At 34.7% G+C, this 24,420-nt stretch overlaps 1 protein-coding gene across 1 annotated transcript in view; it reads right to left on the bottom strand.

Annotated features, from left to right (window-relative positions):
* The window catches only part of Kdm3 (Lysine demethylase 3), a 329,663-nt gene extending 305,445 nt beyond the window's left edge, over window positions 1-24,218 (bottom strand). Inside the window, 1 exon segment of the mRNA XM_018453630.1 lies at window positions 24,042-24,218. Coding sequence (XP_018309132.1) covers window positions 24,042-24,197 — 156 coding nt within the window. The 5' untranslated portion in view covers window positions 24,198-24,218.
* Between the last annotated feature and the right edge of the window lie 202 nt (window positions 24,219-24,420).

Here is a 24,420-nt window from a genome sequence, read left to right as displayed (position 1 = left end):
AAAAAAAATTTTTGAAAAAACAAAAAAAAGTAAAAAATTTTTGAAAAATCAATTTTTAGATACAATAGTTCTGATTAGAGTTCCTGCTTCCTTTTAACGAGACGAGTTCTCTGTATTTTTTAATGCGAAATTCAGTTAATAACAATTTTTAAATAATTTTTTAAAAATGGGGTGCTAACTTCTCAGCGAAATTCGAGATCGAATAGTTCTGAGCAGCTTAATAGCTCTATTTTGTGAATATCTAGAATTCCTGATACATAAAAAACAATATTGACGAACAAATTTATAAAAAAAAATAAAGAATTTTTTATCACTTCTTAAATTTCGCGTATCTCGAAAACCGTTGGTCCAATCGCTTTGTCACCTGATACTTTTCGACACAACTCGTCGAGAACTACACAGAACTCTAATCAGAACTACTGGTACCCTCAAAAAATTTTTTTCCATCTATACATAGTAATTGAGATGCGTTTTTAAATGAAATTGTATGAAAAATGTTAACCCATTATCAATATCTCTGTAGTCAAATATATTTCAAATACCTATATTTGAAAATCGAGAAAAAAGAATAGATGTACGAGGGAAACTGGAGCACACGTAATTAATCCACCCCTCGGGCATTTTAGATATTTTGATTTTTATCTAAATAGAGACCTCCCCTCTCTATTTCTTTCACTTTTTTATTTCTTAGTTTTTATTTTTAATTGTTCTTTTATTTCTTTTTATTCCTCCTTTTCTTTTTAGTTTTGTTGACCTTTCACTCATCATTTTTTAATACTATTCGATATAGTTTATTTTTCATATCATATTTATTTCATTTTTTGAATTTATATTATTTTTGTATTTGAATTATTTTTCTTATATTTGTTGCGGCTTCTCATTCGCGTCCATCACTTTGTAACACTATTCAATATAGTTTATTTTCATTTTATATTATTTTGTGTTTTTTCTTGTTTTTTATATTTGTATTGCCTACTTTTGCTATATCACTTCAGTTATTTTGTTTTGTTATTTTTCTTTTGCTTTTTGTCTTTAGAGCTTGTCTGGGATAATAATAAACGCCTTTATCTATCTATCTGTCTATGTTTCACTCTCCGTCTATATCGAGTATGTATATGTAAATCGCGTGTGTATATGTGTACGTACGCGAGATTTGCTTCGGCGGTTTTGTAAGAATAACCATTCGCCGTGAGAGAGCTTCAAAGACCGCTGTAAAAATCAGTTCTTCATCGCGTTCCATAAAATTTCGCCCGTTGCGTGTAATTAGCGTGACCGACTTCAGAAACGCAAAAAATTACGTTCAATAATCGCTTCGAGAGTATCGGCGATGAAAAAGGTTGTTTTCTCTATAATCATGAATATCTTGTTTTAAAAGTTAAAGAAGTCTGTCATAAACCTACTGTATATGTATAATATTTGCGTTTCTGAATATATATTGTATATATGTATAAATTTACATTAAAATTTATCTGTCAAAGAAAGAACATTTTTTAAATATTTAATACACAATCTATCTCGCTTTTTTCACTCATGTTTGCAATTAAATATTTTTAAACATCAAAAATGAAATGCAAACCATTGCGTGATATTTAATTAATATTATAATTGAATAAAAATTTTACAAAAACTTACTTGACACAAATGTCCATCTCTCTCCATGTTCATCTATCTCGTAGAAAATTATGTGCCTGTTTATTACAGTCTTGCTTAAACACTTTGTTTAGTTTATTTTATGTATGTATATAAATATATATATATATGAGTGCTTCATATAAAAACTTTACGTTATATTACTTCATATTATTATTATATATTATTATTATTATATGTCATTTCATTTTGTATTTTACAAAAAAAATGTTAAGCCGCGACTTAAAATATAGCGAAAATTTAAAAATAATGTGACGCTCATCCGCTTGCGCCGGTTCAATGCAATCGCGGTATGTACACGTGCTCCGTCCGCCGAATTTTCGTGGTTCTTAACCGCTGTGCGTGTATACGGAAGTCCGAGAGTCGTCGGGCACGCTCAGTGCGCACGTCAGGGTCACTGACCTCGATACACGGTGTGACATAATACCGACTGCTGTACACACGGACGAGCACAAAACCGCGTGCTATTACACATATACGCACACACGAGCATCCTTCCGTACGTGATCGTGTGCACATGACGTGTGCACGTAACCGGAACCGATTTCAATGGTTGGGGGTGCATCCCCCAATGCAACGGTACGCCTTCGTACCATTCGCATGCAACACATCGACGGCGCGAGTCGGCGGCTTCAAGGAAATAACCGTGCACACATACAGCCACAGACAGACAGACAGACACACGTTTTGTGTACATGAAGAAAAATCTCTAACGCCGATAAGAACTTCCATTATTGGCGGGAGAGTATCGCCGATGTGAGATAAGATCTCACATCGCCGCGTCCTTCTACGTCTGAAAGTGAAGCGTTCTATGATAGAGCGATATGGAATACCGCGAGAGAGGAAATGAGAAAGGAGAAGTCTTCGCGACTGATAGAAGTATACGTGCGCGCGAAAGTGATCTTGCGTTGATCGCACGATCTACCTGAAAGATGTTTTTAAATTTAGCGATGACTACGACTTTTTGCCGTGTTCGCGTTAAGGAGGTGCAAAGTGGATGCGCTTGCTGCGTCATGCGAATTCATATATCTGTTTGCTCACTGTCTGTGCATTGAGCGTATTTTGAAGAGGCCGCATGGAATGTCGAAAGAAAGCAGCATCGTATCAGCAATAAAGGTGCAAGACTGCAATAAAAAAATTATGATGCGTATATCAAGATAAAAACATCAAGCTCCGAATATATGTATCAAAAAATAAAAATTTTTTTATATTTAACAGATAAAGCTCCTTTTTTTCTTCACATTACTAACACACACACATTTCAACAAAAATTAATTATTGAAAATTAAATTAGAAAAATAAGTTGTCAAATTAATTTCTTATTCGAATTTAATTTAAATGTCAAATTTGAATTTAATTTCACTATTACTGAATATATATGTGCACGTTTAAAATTAAAAATAGAAATACTGACAAATAAAATATTTGTTAAATAATAATTCATTTCAAATCTTCAAAAGTTTTGTCGTCTTCATGAAATTTTACGCATATTAGTTCCTGTGAATACTTTTCGCTAAGACATTTAAAACATAAAAATTCTAAGAACGCGAATAGCTGCCTTCTCAAAGTTATAGGGTATTAATTACTACAGTCACATTACGACATTACTAAACCTACGTTTGATATTCGTGCCGTTTAGAAAATCTAAGCTGCCGCTAAGTAATTATGAGCCACTTCTCCCCGTTTCGTTTGAATATTACATATGCATGAATAATTTACCGCGACATTATACATATATATATGTAATATTTTAACTATTACACTATAACTGAAGTCTCAAGCTTGACACGGCAACGTCAGAGAAAGCAACGAAGTCGGCATAGTCGATAATTTTCAACGCGTGATCCATGCGCACAAAATGATCTCTCGATACCACATTCGATATCTCTCAGCGTAGATGCAAAGATATTGCTGAAATTGCACGTTGCATTTTTTTACGCGTAACTATGGCGCCGATGTAATCCCGTGCTATCGGAGATAGATGAGAGATTTCCGCAGAAATAAATTGATAGATCGCGACGAGGATGGGGTGCGCGGGAGAATAACAGCAGAAAAACAACGGGATCCGCAACTTCGATGTACGTCGAAGACTCACGAAAAATGACGGCCTGGGAAAAATAACGAAAACCAACAATGGAAGATAAATTACACAGCTGGACGGGTCGTTCGTTCCTTCGACGCGGATTGAAGCGAAGTGTTTGCTATCCGCGGTGGCTAACGATAGACGATAATATCTTGCGGATGCACTCCCGATAGTCCCGATGCGGAGTCTCATACTCGGCAATGATGTTTTCAAGTGAGAAGAAAAAGATAACTGTGCCATTGCCAGCTAGATGAATTTTATTTGCACTGCGATAAAATTATAGACCGCACAAGAAGACGTAATTCGAAAGGCGCCACGAGCCGTCAATTTTTTTCTCACACCCTTCTTGCTCGCGTGGCACTCCTTGATTATTTTGAAAAATGCATCGGTAGCAGACCTTACATGAGGCGCACGGAGAAATACAGACATACCGAGCGTCGGCGTCGTTTTTTATTTTAGAGTCGCCGAACGCGCCACAAGGTCGACTAACTGTATCCCGAATACCTGTACGCACACTTGAACATCGCACGTGCATCGAGCACGAATACCCACGCCATATCTCGTCCCTGACGTTATTACGCTGGCAATAAGATTGGATTCTGCTAACTTGTGATATCTACAGCAACGATTTTTGTAATCCTCGCGAGAACACATAAAAAAATTCTGTTTGCGGACTTCTGCAATTCCGCAGTGAACGCTGTAAATACCACGCTCTATACTTAACCAAATAGAACGAACGAAATAATCCAACTGACAAAGCATTTAATGAAGTGATCGGATTCCAGATAAAATTTTAAGCCGTTTTATTTTCGTTACTGTACATTCTCCGATTCTATATCACGCAAGTTATTATTTTCAACGTCCATCAAAACGTCACATCGTATTCGTCATGTCAACTTCGCAGCTTTTACATACCAAATGCATTACCAAAGCGATAATTTTTTAAGCGTTTAATTTGTGCACCATTTTATTTTTCGATACGATTGCGTTTCCCGGGATAATTTCTCCGATAGATGAAGAGCGACGTATTGGTATCTAACGCGCGAATAGGTATTTCCACTGCTCTACACAAAACGCTTGTTTTACGGATTGAACGGTAAGTATACTCGACGTTCCAAAAACCCCGTTTGAACGCGTGCGTGCAGCCGATCACGCGGCGAAGATTGCGATGCCGTTCATCGGTGACCTCGTAACGCCGATATGAGCTACGTCATCAGGTCGTCAGCCCAAGGACGTTGAATTCGTGAAACAGATGCGCGGCGAGCAGGAGAGGAAAGCGCGGGAGCTGTGCTACGAATGACAAGAACTCGTTAAAAGCCATAAAGAGCATCTCTCTCTTTCTCGCTTCCTTCACCTTCGCACCGTTCGCCTTAATTTTGATACGTCATTTGCAAAAGGATGTTATTTTTAGCTCAGGGTCGAGTAGACTCAGTGCCTTCGTTTTTAACCACGCCAATCTATTTGTAGGCATAGAATAAATATCGACCAACCAATATCCACCTACAATTCGCGATCACGTTGACTAGAAAAAACTCGATTTTACTATTGTACAAAAATAACATATCGATGGCACGCAGCTTTATTTATCAACGAAAATATGATTTGCATGAAACGCTACGCTCGAAATACGTATAGGTTCCACGTAAAATTTATCGTGCAGCGTCATTTTATATACGATATATATATATCGTTCTATATTACATTATATCATTAATCTCTTATATCTTATTATACAAGATAAACGTTCTCAAAATTTTGGCACAATTTTTATTATAAATTTATGAGACATTCATTCATGTGAGGCATTAGTTTTATAATAAATAGTTGCATTACACGTATTTAAAAATAAAATGATCTATCTATGAAAGCATGCGACTATTTATCATGGAACTAGTACCTTACGTAAACGATAACTTTGGCTTAAAAGTATCAAAAAATGAATAATCGAAATACTTTCGTAACTATGTAACGAACGTTTCTAGGAGATTGTTTGCTCCCGGATTATTCACGGAATCACACCCTATGCACCTTGCATCGCACGCTGCGCAGTTGCTGCATTTCTGCTGTGTGAGGCGTGACGTACGTGTTCCAGACGCGTGTTTTCGTATCTCCGGCAGGCACCAGCGCGAGGTACGATGTACGAAAAATAACGTGGCACTTAAGCGCACCAACATCGACTAAGTGACGTCTTTAATGGACCACAACTGAACTGGTAGAGAAAGGGACAGAGAGAACACGTCTATCGTGTTCCCGGCACTCTAATAGCCTGACCTATTTGCGCTCTTCGAAGGAGTTACTTCCTTCTAGCGAGCAAAGGTTACGTGAAAGAACGGGCATCGGACTAGTACGTGCGAACGAACCGCGAATACACAGATAAATACTCGTCGGCATTTGAAGATTTGTTGATCTATCCTCTTGCAAAAGCTTTTATTCGTCGAAAACGCAAATTCGCGTAATTGTTTACTCAAACGATCACGATCTTTAAATACTTATAGGTTCTTAAATATGGGATGACAGAATTAAAAATTCGATAACTAAATTATGTATCTCAAAATCTATTTATTAATAAACAATATATAAATAAATAATAAAAAACAATCAGGAGAATGTAAGGTAAATGTACCAGTTAATAGACAGTTAACGGACACGACTGAATTATTAGACGAAACGACAAAAATTTTAAATATTAAGCTTTTAATCCTCCAAGGTCTTTCACGGAACAGTCAAAATTTCAACAGTCAAAGTTTCCCTCTGTATTTTGCTATATAAAAAAAAAACAATATAGTATCTGAGTTCAAAAATGTTTAGAATATAAAATAGAGATGTAAAACAACAAAAAAAATTCCGATTTTTTACAACTGATTTAGTAGAAGTTTGATACTGGCATGAAAGATCCACCGTGCAGACGACGTTAGTGAAAAACAGTAGTGCATTCAGAGGGGGGGGTTAATGATATGTATGACTCTAAATAAATTTATTGTTTACAAAATTTAATAAGACAATTTATTTATTTAATAATTTAAAGTCGTATATCATCAAAAGTTTATCAAATATTTAATATATAAAATTTGTGCTACTTTGTCCAATTATTGAGTCCTGTGTACTAACTGATACATTTGCCTTACGATACGAAAAAAATATTCTAAAAGATATAAAGATGTACACAGAAAGAATAATTTTGCTAAAGTATTTAAAAATTTAGCTGCATAGATACAGACTTAAAAGTAACTTTATTGAACCATCAAAATAATTACGTAGGAATCGTAAGCATAATGGGCAATGCTGTAAAAAGTTTTGACATTCTAATAATCAGCTTGAGTATTTCACATAATCATTTTGACTAATAAAATTATTTTCAGATCTGTATCTAGCTAAATTTTTAGACGTTTCACAAAACGTCCATTCCATAACTCAAGAGAGAGACACTACTTAAAAAATATTCAAAACCCGAAATTCAGAATAATCCTCGACTTAACTGCATGTAAGAGTGGAACAACATTCTTTCCTCAGTAAAAAAAAATAAAGAACGTACACCATGCATTAAAAGAGCACATTCGGAAGATTAATAAGGAGGTTACAGTCTCAAGCGCTACGCGGCATCATCTCACCACTTTCGAAAGTTACTCATCTACGTAATATTCATGAGATCTCTGTCTTAACGACGTCGACAGCAGGAGACGCATAAAATACGAGGGCAAAGAGGTCGACAAGATAAGTTAAGCAATGAGCGATACGTTATCGTTATCGTAACGGGTCGGCGCGGTATTTGGCACGCGTTCAGATAAAGAGACAAATGAAATCGGGAGGGCCGCTCCGCGGCAACGTGACTCTGAGATTTCGCGATATACATGTATATATGGTACAACAATTCGATATAAAAAAAACCAAGGTAAAACAAAGTACGAGGTAATTACGACTTCGTCCCAAAATGCACGCGTTTCCGTCATTATCTGCACGATTTAAATTTTGCTAAAAATGCAAATCTAACGGTATGAAGCGAATGATAAGAATGCAGTTTCATCATTTAAAAATCTAATATCTCTCTCTCTCTCTCTCTCTCTCCTCTGATGTTTATTCCGGAGACTTAATATAAAACTGGTTCAAATTAAAAAGATACGCGTTAAAATTACACATTTGAAAACAACACGCATTAAAATATATGGCACGTGAAAGAATTATGATAATCAATTATTCATCGAGTCTGCGATTCAACATTACATCTGTTTCCATTCAAGCGCAATCGCGGATTACGCCTCTTATGCGACGCGCTTTTGGGCAAAAAAAAGGTTTGCATATAAATATGTTATGCAGTTGACAATGCGCTTAAAATCCAGCAATCCTTGTAAAATGCATATGCATATATTGAGATATATCAGACAGCGTGGAAAACCCGCGTCTAACTTAATAAGTTAATCTCATGTCAGTTTCAATGCGCATTATATGACACACATAGTGCGGATTTCGTTTGTATAGATAGGTATAGGTAGATAAGTCAGCACAACAGATATAATCGACGTTAATTGGGGGGATCATTCGTGATACAATTAAAGGATCAATAGATGTATAGCTTGTTCAGTACATAGATATTACGCGCGTCGTGCTATATACGCACTATTTAATTTTAATATCACAGCAATAGTATATGTGCGCGCGCACACCTAGTTAATATATGCCATACTAACGTATATAGATACCATACCATACCATACTAACGTATATAGATTCGCATACATGAGTGTAGAGCCGTACTCGCGTCGACATTAAAAGGCTCCAGAGTCTTGCGCGACCGAAATGTCACGATGGTATCATGGGATTCTCTATTATTCGTTAAGACTGATAGAAATCTAAAACAATATAAAAAAATAAATGTCGCGCGCGCTCGCGTTATATGCAATTCGTTCGTCTCGTCCCGCGATCCGAGAAGACATGCTATGAGCCGCGTTATATTCACAGCGGTGTTCACAATAGCATTGATCGACAGAAAGGGAGAGAATGGCGGGAGAACAAAAGATCCTCGATTACTTTTATGTCAATTTCTTTATTTTCGTTCGTGCGATTTCAGAAAGAAAAATTAAATTCTGTCATACAATTACATGCAATAGATCAAGTCCTCTCTCCCCCCCCCTCTCTCTCTTTCTCTCTTTCTTTTGACCTTTTTCTCTCTTTCCTTCTGTTTATGTCAATACTTGAAATGACTTCTCGCGTGTTTTGTGATTAATAATTCGTAGTAGTCTTTGAGAGTATTATTCAAATATTTTGTTTTTGTCAAAGTCAGTTTTATTCAAATATAGTAACAACTATAGAGTATTTCCGGAATTTCAAACACGATTTTAATGATATATTGAAAAAAGTTTTGATTAAACTAAGAAAAGGACCCAACAAAAATAGCATTTTGGTGAGAACAAGGAAAATCTCAGATTCGATAACTAGAAATTCTGTTTGATCTTACCAAAATGCCATTCTTGCTGGATCTTTTGTTGGTTTAATCACAACGATTTTTTCTTGGAAAAATAAATTGATTTCAAATTGATGAAAAACCTTACCTTATTGAAAAATGTTCTGACCAACAACCTGTTAAACCAACAAAAAAGTTCGACAAGTAAGATCAAACAAAATTTCTGGTTATTATAACCCTTTTGTTAGTTTAATCAGAACATTTTTTTACTAGGTATCGGATCTTTCATTAATTTGAAATCGATTTATATTTTCAATAAATCTTTAAAATTCTCAATTCCAAGATAATTTATAGGAAAATATTTTATGGGAAACATTAGAAATTATGATGCAAGAAATGTCTTTCGACGAGATTTTCTCTAAGAAAAATTTAACTCGTAAAATTTACTACGGAATGTCATAGAGATTAAAATAAAAAATTGTGGATCACTGCATATTTTATCATAAATTCAAACAAAAACGTCGCTTTTGTTATGCTAATGTTAAAAACTCTAAAACATCATCAAAATTGCATATACGATATTGAATGTATTTTCATGAGATTACAAGTGTCACGTAGAAATGTTATGATAAGACGATACGACTACATTTAGTTTTCCTAAAGCCAGTCAAAGCCTGACAACTCAACATCATGACAGCACCTGTCCCAATACAATGCCACGTGAGAACGAGCCGTCACGAGAAATCAACGCAAAGGCGAATCCACCAGTCGCAACCTTGAAGAGGGTCATGTCTCGTAGACATCGTGTCATCGGGTTTTCTCTATAGCTATCCTTACATCTATTCCTCTTTCTCTCCCTCTTGCTCTCTCCCGATCTTTCCTTCTCTCTTTTCTCTTGCTCCAGCTCGCGTCGTCTTCGGCGCCATGCATGTCGAGGATCCCGGTGAGCTGGCCTCGCTTGTCAGAATCTTCCAGACGCCGCGATGCTTCCCGCGCGGAGGTGCAAAAGCAGAAGATCCGTGGTGGAGGGACGAGAGGAAAGCCACGAAGAAGAGGAGCGTCGCGCTACGGAGCTGGACTGGATGGTAAAACGGGCGGAGGATGGACGGTGTTTGGTTGTTTGTAGAATCTGGGTGAGTGACCTGGGTCTCCGGCCGGCGGTTGGTCGCCTGATCCGCCAGGAAACCTGTTTTCTCGGCCGTCTCTCCTTCTTGTTCCCCTCTCCGTTCCCCTTACCGTCCATGTGCTCTCTTCTCGGTCCCTCTCACTCCGTTCCTCCCGATGAGCCGGCTCGCCGTCGCTTGCTACGCTCCGTTCCTCGCTCTCTCGCGAACTGAAAACGCCGCAAATCGTGCCCGAGTGCGATTTCCACGGTATTGTTCGCTCGGATGGAGAAGTTTGAAGTTCCTGGACGGAAAAGTTTTTCGCCAGGTTGGATAGAAACAAGGAGACAGAAAGAGAGAAAGAAAGAAAAGACTCTCCGCACCGTTAGAGGAACGCGATCATCTGGGTCGTGATGATCCGGGTGAAAGTGCTGAGCTAACGGGAACGTTTCTTCCCTCCTAGATATCGACAGAACGAGCAAAGATGCATACTGAATATATCACATAGAATATACTCGAATATGATAGAGTACACTTAGAGAATGGCAAAGTACAAATAAAACAGAATAGTCAAGAATTATAATATCAATAGATTGAAGAAACTGTACTCTACTGACTTTGATATATAAAATAACTTTTTTTAATTCACGCTTGAATATAATTTTCTGAAATGCAATGATTTTTATCAACAAAAATACAGAAGTTAAAATAGTCAAAAATATATCTACACATATTAAAATATGTATATATATATTTTTTTTTACTTTTACGTATTTCACATTTGCGTCTCTAGTATTCTAATATAATCTAATGTAGGGTAAAACAGTACAATTTCAAATATGTACAAATATGAACGAAATAAAATTTGAATCCAAATTGGGGAAGTTTGATAACCTTAATCTCATTGTGTGGAGGATACTAAAGGGAACCACCAAATAAAAATATACCAAATTTAAACCTCAAAAATTGGATTCAAATTTTATTTCGTTCAGTACAGAATTGTACTTATTACGTTCGAAATTGTACTACCTATTTTTATGGATTGCATTTTTTTATTCTAATTTGTCATTTTTTTTATTTATTCTATTGCACTCTGAATTCTCTAATATAAATTATGAGAATATAAGTTACACATATTTTCCTATAACGTTTGCTATTTTCTATCATACCTACACGGAGAGAACGATTTTGCTAAAGTTATCAAAAAATTTAGCTAAATACAGATCTGAAAATAATTTGGTTAGACACCATCAAAATTTTTAAATGGACACCTAAACTAATTGTTAGAATATCAAAAAATTTTGCTAGTCTAACAAAATTATTTTTAGATCTATATCTAGCTAAATTTTTAGATTTTATAGCAAATCGTTCTCTCTCTGTCCAATTATTATATTATTTTGATGGTGAAAATTTCATCGTCGTTCTCTATGTTTTATTCTCTAATAATATAGCTGTACTTTCATATCTTTACGTGATGTGTGTTCTATCAAATAATATACTAGATATGTAGATATCCTAGAAAATATCCATTCGTGTTTACTGTTATATAATTTGATTTTATCATGATCATTACAAAAAAAAATTTTCTGATTTAATCCTAATAATATGCATATCCTTGTTCATTAGTAGTTTGTCAAAACTCAAATTTTCGCATCTCTCATTCTGTATCAAAGTACCTTCGTCCAATCATATCCAACGACCAATTCAACAACGGTACCGATCCAGACGAACGCGTAGGTGTATAGGTGACGCATATACAGGTGTGCAATCCGTCTGCGTCGACTACGACACGCGAGGGAACGAATGCATATAACCGTGCGCGCGGGATACTTAGGATTATGCAAGCGAATCCGCTTTCTACGTGGGCTTAGAATCTAGGTCGGACACGAAGTCATTGTTTACAACGAGCCACCGGCGCGGATAGATAGGTTCGCGCTCACGAACGTATGAAGACTGTGTCTTTTAAATGTTTCGCACGAAGACAAATACGATTCTTCAAATATGATTCTTCAAGTGCAGCACAGGGATCATCATCCTGAGAATGTGCATTGAAAAGAACTGAAGTAAATTACAAATTATATATACATCAGAAATTAAATATACATCACTTTCCCGCATTATTCAGAACGGATTCATCGAGTCTTCGGAAGATGATAATTAAATGCATATTACAGCGTGACGCATTTGTTCCCACGTAGACAAACTGTCACTCGAACTCGTGCTTTCATAAACCGAAACCAGCAAAAAACATCATGTTGCATGCGGTAACATACACGGAGAGAATATTTTTTTTAAATTTACCCTGTGAAAATATGGTAGTTGTAGTACAATACAATATTTTAAAGATTTTTAAAGATTTTTGCACTTCAGTAAAATTAGTCAAACTTATTTTATACTTTATTGTAGTTTTATTAATGAATGAGAGAGATTTACATTAAAATTCTTCGAGATACAATGCTGTCCCACGACTATCATATTTTCGGGGTAAACTCTAAGAAAAAATTCTCTCCGTGTAGGGTTAAAGTCTTGTCACGTGATCTTCTGTTAATGATTAATCACAATATTGATTGTATATTGGAGCAACTCAGACTCAGAGTTTTCATACGATTCTGAATTTATTAACGCATTGTTCAATTTAATAAATAAATATATATTTCCTTAGTAATTTTATAATATAAAAAAAATTCATAAATCAAAATGCCAATTGTAAATTGACGCAATCGGACGTAGCAGTAGCGCCACGTGAAAACAGCTTTTACGAAATGAAAAATAATACATGTTTTTTTTGCGACGAAATGCTGTTTTCTCGGAATGGTCAAGTAGGAAGCCCGCTAAAGTGCTATTTCGAATGCATTGAGTAAGGAAAGTGGCACAAGGCAGCGTGGGCGACTCGTTGCGTAATAATATTGACGGACAAATAGGCGAGCGAAATATTTCTATTGCCGGAGAGACAGCCGCCTACGGAAGTAGAGAGAGAAAGCGAGAAAAGGAGGAAAATATGTCTCGTATCCTTTTCCCATAGTTCATTTGACTTTAATCGAGGCTTTACTTAAGTCTTTCCATATAAATATTCTTTAGAAAGATTTATACATTATGCTATGTGATAAATTCTACTTTAGTCATTTTCTCTCTTCTCAATTCAAGATAAACTTTTTACTTTGATAGCAAATAAATCTCTGCTTTCATGTAAAAATTAATGTAATATCTCTTCTTCGAATTATCACATGTCTTTTCTTAAGTTGTTTACTTATTCTTAACAATGATAACAATATAGCTATGGTACAGAGTGTTAGATATCAAAGAAGCAACGGTAACTTAGTCCCTTGCATTTTGTTATTTTTAAGTTCCATATAAAATGTAGGTATATGAATCTATTTCTGGTTAGCTTCAAAGTAAACATCGTCCATATGAACATATGCATTTAATAAATAATAATAAACTGAATTTGAGTCAAATTTAATACTTTTCTGGATTCAATAATTTTCTGGAGTTAAACTGTTTAACCCCATTATTTTAGTTAAATTAACGATATATTGGGTAGAAGCAGTGGCGACCTATAGAAATTATTAAAAATAATTCAAATTAGGTATAATTTGATATTATGAATTTAACAGTATATATTACTCTTATAACGTTTTATTTTCCAAACGGATCTTGCTCTTCAAACGCGAAATATGTATTTAGTTGTCAGTTCCATTCTGTATCATATCGGTAACAATATGAATCCTATAGGGTGCGCATCAAAGCGCGTCTTCTGGTATCACGGTCGTTGCACTCATATTTTAATATTAGAATGCGACCGATAGGGTCTTCGTGATAGAGTCTTTAATATAATAATACGGTCTGGCACGAAACGACAACTCGGTAGACAATTCGTTGAGAGGAATTGATGCGTCGTTACACGTGCGATATTTCGAGGAATCATTTAAAGTTTCATAGTTATCATGCTTGTGGACGTGAATATCAACATGAAAACAATTCACGCAACAATTTCCTATCTCGAAAATTTAAACAAAAAAACATGTCATTTGTCGTATCGACATACAAACGTAATTTTATTATTTAATGTAGAATATTTAATTAAAACCAAAATATATATTTTATAGCTCTCCTTATTGTGCTTGACGTTAATCTTTCCCCATCACAGACCTGAAATTTCTCTTTTAGTTATTTGATTCATAAAAAGAAATTGCGTTGTTATTTTTGCGTTTTTAATTAATATAAGTGAAAACTTAAATCGACTTTTTAATAAAATTATATTATATCTTATGTCAATTATATACCGATTACAATATATCCACCAACGCCATTTATCTTAATTATACACACATAAATTAACGTATTACAATATTATTTAATATAAATCATTTGATTTCTAGCTAAAATGTAGAATAAATCTGCTTTCTATGCGTCAGTCACTGATTTCTCCATTTCTATATTATTTCATGCAATATTTATGTGAACAATTTTTACTTTATCATGTATGGATGAGATTATATATTGATTATTGGATTCAATGACAAAATAAAATATGAAACACAATTTCCATACTTTTTTAAAAAACCGGACAAATTTAATTTACAAATAGAAAGAGACATCGATATTTATGTATATATATACAATATATTATGAATTAGATCAATCGATAAATTTATGTATAAACAATGTATTCAATAAAGATTCTTTTCTCGCTAGAATTTTATAGAAAAAATATTAATGGAATATACGAATTATAACGTGAAGCAATAGTTAGACAACGCATCCTCTTAACATCAATCCCTTTATAAAAACATCAGATTTAATTCTCCGTGATTTCTAGCAATCTGACAGTGAGGCGATTTGACCTAATCCTGCCAATAATCATGCATACGGTACAGACGTCGCTCGATCTCAGTAATTTCGACGTCGGCACGTTTTGGCGCAGATCACGAGACGCTGCCAGTGATTACGCGAGGAATGAAGACACCGATCATTTGTCAGAACGCACGCGCAGACCGCGTATATTAAGCACCTGTGGTCCGCGGAAAACTCATCGACTGTGTCTAATTGTATGACGCGGTAGACGGACAAATTGCGGGATTACAAAATAGCGCTTGGTAATGCGAACGCGTACGGTGCAAATGATTTGCCGTGTTGCACAGTAACGCAACGCATCTGTTGTCCCTTTGTTGTTTGAAGTTTTAAGGTGAATACGCGGCGCACAAAGAACCGTCATGTTTCGCGATTACGTGAAATCATTCGCGACCGATCGCACCGATGCGTTTCGAGTCGCGATCTAATTCAACGCGAATAATAATCATCGTATGCAGCGAAGTGCAAGGAGAAACCCGGATGCTCGCGGAAGCGATTTCGCAGTAACGTATGTAAGGTGGTACCTTCGGGCATGAGAAACCGTCATTTCGTGACAGCGCAATATCGATTTCGCCAATTGCAAAAAGACGAGCCAACAACGCCGATCCTTCAACGTTACCGAAAAGAACAAGACCTCATCCCGTTTATTCCTGCCGCTTCTATTTCTGTTTGCCAATTTATATACAAAGTATGACTTACGTAAGAAATGAGAAACACATGATAGCATATTTTCAGTCTTTCTCTGTCTCATACCCAGTTTCACCGATGTTAAGATTAACTTTAATCTCAGGTAAATTTACCTTTCATCGTTTTTTAATTCTTAGAATCAGAAAAACATAAACAATAAGTTAAACCGAGATTAAAGTTAATCGACATTGATGGAAATGAGCATTAGAACGCTATACCTAATTTTCCTATTCTATTTTTCATCTAGAATTTTATATGTTTTATATTAATACTAAATTCTAAAGTATTTAACGAGATATTTTGCAAGTAATACATAAAAATAAACAAAAATAAATGAAATATTCTCTCAGAGCCATGCTTTGTCATGACAACATCTACATAGATTTCGAAATAAACTGTTACTACGTGAATATCAAGATCATTATCAGACAAAGGAATGTCTTATTATCTGGCAACTGAATTTATCTGATAAACTCTAGTCACGCGTATGTCCACCCCAGTAATGTACGGAATTTCGAAAGCTTTAACTGGATGCCGAGGTTGCTAAACATAGATAGCAAAAGAAGGAGGAAAAAATTACAGCTAAGACTGTCAGCAGTGAACGTTATTTTCGTATTTTGGGAATTTTAATCAACGTCTCTAAGGCCGGAATCAGACTATGCATTGAATAATGAGATTGAAGATTGAAAGATTGAAATTTGACCAACCACAAAACAATAGGAGCTAAAATTCCTTTGTCCTCACTGGTCAAATTTTTATCTTCAATCTTCAATCTCAATCTTCAATGCGTAGTCTGATTCCGGCCTAAGAGGCTGTTTTCATAAAATCATGTTCTACATGAAGGGCTTCCTCAAAAATATTCACTTACATAATTGAATTTTCCGCGCATGTTTTTGAATCACGCGGATGTTTATCCTATCCGTTATGTCATCAAACAAAAACAATAGGATTAAAAAAACTTAACACTTCTGAGAAAAAATGCTCTGTCATCACATTGTTATAAAGTTGCAACTGCAAAATTATATAAACAAAACGTGCGATATTAAAGAAAATTAAGTTAAATTAATTAGATTAACTTTGCATTAAAAGTTAAAAGATGTTGCTACAAAAATATTTGCCGGTTTTTACACAACGTAAAATAACTTGTACGCTTTAAATTAATTTCAATCCGAAGAATCTATGCTTAACTCTTATGACTTCTTGCAAAAATAAAAATACAAGAAACTGCTTTCTCAAGATAAGCAACATATCAAAATTACAAATTTCATCTTCTACACAGTAAAAAAATTTGTGTATTTGTGTTGGAAACGGTCCACTCACGTTTGTGTCAACAGTTTGTGTTGAATTTTTTAACATATTCGAGTGTTAATTCAACATAATGTGATTTAAAGTTTTTATATTATTTAAGATTTTTTATGAAATTGATATTCAATGTTTTTTAGTGTCAAAATGACGCAATTTATGAGTAAGTGAACAAGTAACATAAAAATAATGTGTTTTAAAACGTAAATTCTAAGACAAATGAATGAAATATGTGTTAATTTAATATATCATAAATGTTAATTTTCTGAAAAAAATATGTTCCAGTATATATATGTTTACAAACTGTGTCGATGTTATCTTTCTTTGTATTTATTCTCTTACATAATATTTGTATTACCTTCTAACATATTCATCTTGTGTAAAATTAACTCAAAAATTTGAGTGAACCGTTTGAGACATGCGATTTATGTTAAATTCAACACATTTTTTCCAACTGTGTAGAAAAAAGAACGTAATTTTTTCGAGACAGAAATATGATCACAATAATAAAGCTTGATCCATTCCTACTATTATATTTTTGCTGTATTATAAATTCGCAATCTATTCATAATTCAATTCTTTGTATGAGGAAAGTAAAGAAATATAAACACCGAACATGTAAGGCTATTAAAACGATCGCTATGAAAACAAGTTTGTTACCAATGTCATGACCATGACTTTAGCAACTTTCTTCCCGATAAGATAAGATAGTACGTAACGCGCACTAATGAAAAGAAAGCTTTTTGCAACACATAAAAAAGTCTTTACGTACAACACAATACGATATGCAACGATACGCGTAATCATGCTTACACGATACTCACGAGCGACGCGTTTCCGTTGTTTATTTCAATTAGCCCAAAAATCAAGAAATGTCGTTGAAATCTTGTTAAAATTCACGATTCAAAACCAGAGTAACTACCGCACTCAAAAATAAACCTTTTGAAAATTCGCCAGGACCTGTTTCGCACGTGCGAGAGTGCTCATCGTCACTCGCGAATTTGCGGACACCCCCGTCAGATTTGACCCGGAATTTCGTTCGCAATTTTCGACGGCAACAAAACATCGCCCCGCTATACAAATTATGCGAAAGTGTTGGTTACGCGGTGCCGTAGTGGCCAGTACGCGGTTTCGCGAACCGCAAATTTCAGGGTTTGTAGCACGATCGCGAGTCCTCGATAATTCGGGAGTATCATCGTTATCTCTTCGATCCTTGCAACAGTTCCCCTTTCACCCGTGGTCCCTAACTAACCGATTTACCCTCTCCCAAATTTTTTACTGGCCAATGCACCTTCCAACCATCCTGCGTCACCGCATTACTTTGCGCCGTCTTCCTCGAGGCGCTTCATATATTTCGTGTACCGAGTATAACGGTGCTTCTTCGGAAACGCGGCAGGTGCGCCGCAAAAGCGGCATTGAAACAATGGAAAGATTTGTACGAAAAATCTCACTATATATATATATGTATATGTATAATGCATATGTGAATCAAGGAAACCATAATGATCCTAAAATAAGTATCTCTAAAGATTTCTCACAAAATTAAATCTAAAAAAATAATTAAAATAAAATTATAGAATTTTATTATTCTTAATACTTCGATAAAAATCGTAGTTGCTTACAATATTTCAATTGCAAATTTTATTGCGTATGTACACAGAAAGAACGATTTTGATGAAATACACAGTAAAAAACATATTGTATTTGTGTTAGAAACGATCCACTCGAGACCTTGTTAAAATTTTGTGTTGAATTTTTATATCCGAATGTTAATTTAATACAATGAGATATTTGAATACTTTGTGTTAAACCGATATTCAACATTTCTTAGTTAAAATAACACAATTTATGAGTAGTAAATGAACAAATAATATAAAAATAATGTTTTTTAAAACGGAAATTTTAAGATAAATAAATAAAATGTATTAATTTTACATATTACAAATATTAAATTTATTGAAGAATGTTAATTTAACATATTATAAATATTAATTTTACTGAAGAAATGTAATTGCTTATAAATTGTGTCTGTGTGGTTTTTTGTCTTAATTTTTCACATAATATTTGTGTTACCTTCTAACACACTCTCATCGTTTTAAATTAACACATAAATTCGAGTGAATCATTTGGAACATGTCAAGGAACATGTAAAATGTATTTTTAACAGAAATTTTCCAAGTGCGTATCTAAAAATTTAGCTAGATACAGATCTAAAAATATCTTTTAATCTTTTGTTTAGACTATCAATATAATTACGTAAGAAACTTAAATCGGGCGCTAAAATGTTAATACTTTTGGCAATTCAACGTTTAAGCGTTCTGTATAATTATTTATTTTCCAACAAAATTATCCAACAAAATTATTTTCAGATCTAAATCTAACTAAATTTTAGATACTTCAACAAAATCGTTCTTTCCGTGCGTAGTTTCTGCGAAGTTTTCGAAGAATGTCTTGCTTTCTTAATGTGAGAAAAAATCTTAAATAATTAAATTTTTTATTTAATTATTTAAAATGCATAAACTTTCTTAAGACATGATTTTTAATAACATCGAAATCAAATTAAATTAAACAATTTTTACGTGGTTAATGTATAATATATTAATATGTCTCACATTTCATTGTCACCTCAGACTGCGATTTATAGTGTATTGTTAAGTTATGCATCATTTCACATCTAAAGTTAGCGTAGAGAAATTTCAAGGTGACGAGCACGCGAGTTTCATACCCGAGCACGCTCTTATCGATAAAACATCTATTTTCTCCGCGTTCGATATTTCAACGACTTGTCAATACTTCAAGGTTCTTCTCTTTATCGCCGACACTATCGACATGCGTAGTCAGAAAAGAAAGAGAGATATAAAGACAATAGTTTTATCTTATCCTTTCTTGTATCTTGGAGAAGAAACTATTTCCCTTATTTCGAATATTTCGCGCGCTAGGATTATTATTTGCCAGGATTTAAAACGATGGCCTAAAAACTTTCACCTCCGGCAAAGAGCCATCAGGAGTTCCTATTGGCCAAGTTCGTTAATATGTTTGTCGCGAGCCGAGAAGTGCAATAGCATTTTTCGAGACTGGAAAATGGAAAGCCGCCTGAACGGCAGTGATGACCCCGGATTACCTAATGACGTTTGTAGTCGTTGACCCTTTAGAGGGTCAAATACTAAACAGATGTCAACTAAATTCACTGCGGGAGGCGCCCGGATGCTTCTTGGCGCCGCGATAAATTCGCAGACGCCGCGAGGGCCATTAGGGATAGTTGAAACCAGGCGAACTGTTAATGAGTGCCACGAATAAGTATTGGTATTATTAACTCCGAGTGTGTCGGAGATCGATCGACTGTATCGCGACTGACAGTTAGTGTTGGATTGAATGAATAACGTAATTTATAAAAAGAAATGCTTAAACTGTGGGATAACCTAATAAACAATCTTAAATCTAGCGTATAATTCAAGAATTAATAGCAATTGAGATCAATACTAGTTAAGTGAAATATTATTTAATATGTTAATCAAGATTTATCATTGTTCAATTTTTCAAAATTACTTTTAGAATTAAAAATATTTTAGTAATATCTATTTATGAAATAGTATTGTTATGAATGGTTTTTTATGCTATATAGCAAACATTCTATTTATTACAAAAACTCATCGAATGTACATATTATTAGCTTCATTTCTGATTTATGGAAAAATTAACGCGAAATGCAAAATATAAAAATACAGGTTTGTTATTAAACATCGTTAATAGATACATTATCAAATGATGATCAAATTTATGCTGGATATTATAATGCATAATCTAAAATAAGATTCGATTTGAAGTGATATTATAGAAGAATATAAAAAGATTTAAATTTTTGTATTAATATAATATTTTATAATATATTAATACAAAGAAATTTTTTATCAATATGTAATTAGATAATATGATCCCACATAAATGCATAACATATTGTTATATTTCTCTCATAATAAATATTAATATTTTTATCGTAATAACGTTTCTCTAACAAAATATTATATCCGAAATTCGCAACGTTCTTCTGAAAACCTCTCAATAATTACGACGTTAATTAAGATAATAATACGTAGGTGAGCTAATATTATTATCGTCATCTAGACGACAGTTTTATTGGTCAATAAGTGATACCCGAGGACAACTGCTTCTTTTTATTACATAAGAGATAAGTATTGCCTCTCCAAATTAATTTTGCGCACGTGTGTCCGAATGCTCCGAAATTCAACCCGTTGCATAACGAAGCCATGACGATGATTTTTCGAAGACAATTTACTTGATTCGAAAACAAGTATTACAACTTTCGACGTCATGAAACGAATGCAAAAATCGATCGCTGAGACTGAGATTTTCCGAGATTTTACGCTCGACCGGCATAATAATCGCGGTCTTGGGCCACGTGGTATAATTGGCAAATATCACCAGCCAAGTAACACGAAACATGTACACCGAATGCTGTCGAGTGTGTATTTGTGCGTGTACAAACAATGTTGATATGTAAGCTGGCAATGTCCTCGAAAACTGAAATAGTTATGACTTGACTTGAAAGGAAAAGAAAAATACTTGACAAATAAGCTTAAGTACGTAATTATATTAATTGTTCGTGATTGTCGCGGGAAATTACGAACAATTACTATAATTCGTAACATATTCACACGTAATACATATATTCATAGAATTATATTAATATAATTCTATGAATATGTATCTATCATTTTATTCAAGGAATATTAAAATTTGGATCAATATTTAAAAATATGAAGTAATCTGCATGTTGCAACGCTTCAACGATTTTTATGACGAAGAAATGATTTAATTTTTATAATGACATTGACTTACGATTTAAGATTGAAATGTTCGCAAATATTTCAATTCAAAATAAAACCGACCTCGAACCATAATCATAAAGTCGAATATATGTAAGTGCAATCATTAACTTTCAATATTTTAACTTTCAATAACTTATTAACTAGTAGCACAAATATGGAACGCGAATATAATTATTCGTATATAATATAATTATCTTCATTTCCCACCCGAATTACAGATCTTGACCACAAGTATAAAGCACCCCCACAAATATACATAAACATTCTATATCTAACGAAAAATAATTTAAAAACAGATTTATTGAAATATTTATTGTTATAACAATTTTAATATTGTTACTTTCTCTTTAGCTTTCATTTCAAGAAAATGTAATAAATTGAGAGTGCTTTATATTTATGGCCAAGGTTATATAATAAAGTGTAATTACAATTCACGTTTGACGTACGTCAAAATAGGTATATTTATGATAATTCGTGATTAAATAATAATACGCAATTCATGGTAATATAAATTCTATTGATAATAAAAATATTAATAGAGAAAAATTAGGAACATGTCAAGTTTATCGTACTTGTTAATATTCGAACGAATATTTGCGAGTGGAAAAAAACTCGCCGTTCAAAATATGCGACCTCGACGAATGTCTTTCAAAAATAAACAAAGATCCGCGTAATTTCTGTATTAAAAAGACACATATGTAAATTTCAAAGAACCTCCAGCTGTTTCATTTAATTTACTTGTCTCGTATAAATCGAGTACCCGTCTCATGCTGAAACGTAATACAAATTTTCGGTATTGTTCGCAAATATTTATAAAGCAGTTAAAAGTTTTTTCAGAAACGTGCGTACACGCTACGAACGATCGTCATTCCACTCCAATCTTTTCATAAAATTCGAAATCGCTCAACTCTAACATCGTTTCATATTTTATATACATTATGATTAATGATTCACATTTTCCGTATCGAATAATATCTACGATTACAAATCGCTGGTAACGATGATTTTATTCTAAATAATGCAGTACATATGTTGTTGTAGTATTTTCGAAAGAGCAACTACATAATCCGTCATTACAGAAACATTACCAAAACATTTTGCAATTTTAATTATTGTTCTGACCAAACAATGCAAACGAAATATAATCGTAAATATGGCAAGTAGTTCAATAGCCGTAAAATATTGATAAAAATGTGGCGTGACTTCGATGAAAGTCTACGTCTCGCGGAAATGATTTCTACGCGCACCGCAACCGCGATGTCTAATAATAAATTATGATTTCCTAATATTTATGGCTGTAATATCGAACCTGGCGGAGAATGATGAAACGATTTTCATTCCTCGTGACAACACGTTGCCATTGAAAGTGACTTTGCCGAAACGGGCGAAAATCTCGATTTTCAGTGGCTCGAAATGGAGCAACGAAAACTACAGAGAAATATAAGAAGCACTTTGCAAAACGCATTATGAACTTTCTACAATAAGTTATTACCTAAGTTTTAAGTCTTAAATCATAAGACATTAATCAATCACAGCCGAAGAAAAATAATCGATTATGATTGATCAATTTCTTATAGCTTAAGACTTAAAGCTTAGGTAATGGCTTATTGCAGAAAGCTCATGAGCTAAATCATAATGAGCTTTCTGTCAATAAGTTATCTAAGTTTTTAAATCTTAAGTCATAAGAAACTGAACCAATCATAGTCGATTATTCTTCTCACATTCGATTGTGACTGGTCAATTTTTTACGGCTTAAGACTTAAAATCTAAGTAACGGTGTATGTCACGGTGAAAATCAACCAAAGTCTTTTATTATGAAAGCTTTGATTCATTTTCTTACGCGTTGCATTATACAAGACTCCGTGCTCCAGCCCATAGACTCGGAATATTCGCACCAAGAAGGGTCGCACCACGCCGCGATGTAAACATAAACGGCACGGCACGACGCGGCGCGAGGCGTCGCGCGCGCGACGCCAGGTCGCGGTGACCAACAATCGACCCGCGTACAAACTACGCGATATAACGACACACCTGAAACGAGAACGCGAGCCTCGCAACGTTTTCTCGGAACCGCGTAAACGCGCGAAGAAAGAAAAATGTGAGCAAATTTTTAGGACACTCACCTGAAGGTCATGACAGCCGTTATCCCTGTGACTGGCAGCACGTATCACCCCCGCACGCCAACCCCACTCACTAATTTTATTCACCTTCAGCTTGGTGAAATCACTCACCGAGAGAAACCTCTTTCCCACGATCTCCTCGCGAAACTTGTACGCCATATTACGTTCGGTAAACCACGGCGTTCCCTTCCCCCCGCACGAACGGGCGCCCCCAGTCTCCCTCCCCCACCGTTCCCCGCTCCTCTTCCGTTTTCTCGTTGCTCTCTTTCTCGCGCTCTCTCTCTCTCCCTCTCTCCCTCTCTCTTTCTCTCTCTCTTTCGCACGCTCACTTCACTCTCCCGGCCCCCTGACGCCGACCTGGTTTTTCCTTCTATCCTCCGAG

The sequence above is a fragment of the Mycetomoellerius zeteki genome, unplaced genomic scaffold, assembly GCF_001594055.1.
Source record: "Mycetomoellerius zeteki isolate Tzet28-1 unplaced genomic scaffold, Tzet1.0 scaffold4, whole genome shotgun sequence".
Classification (NCBI taxonomy): domain Eukaryota; kingdom Metazoa; phylum Arthropoda; class Insecta; order Hymenoptera; family Formicidae; genus Mycetomoellerius; species Mycetomoellerius zeteki.
Note: the sequence above shows the minus strand (reverse complement) of the source record. Positions and strands in the feature narration are given on the sequence as shown.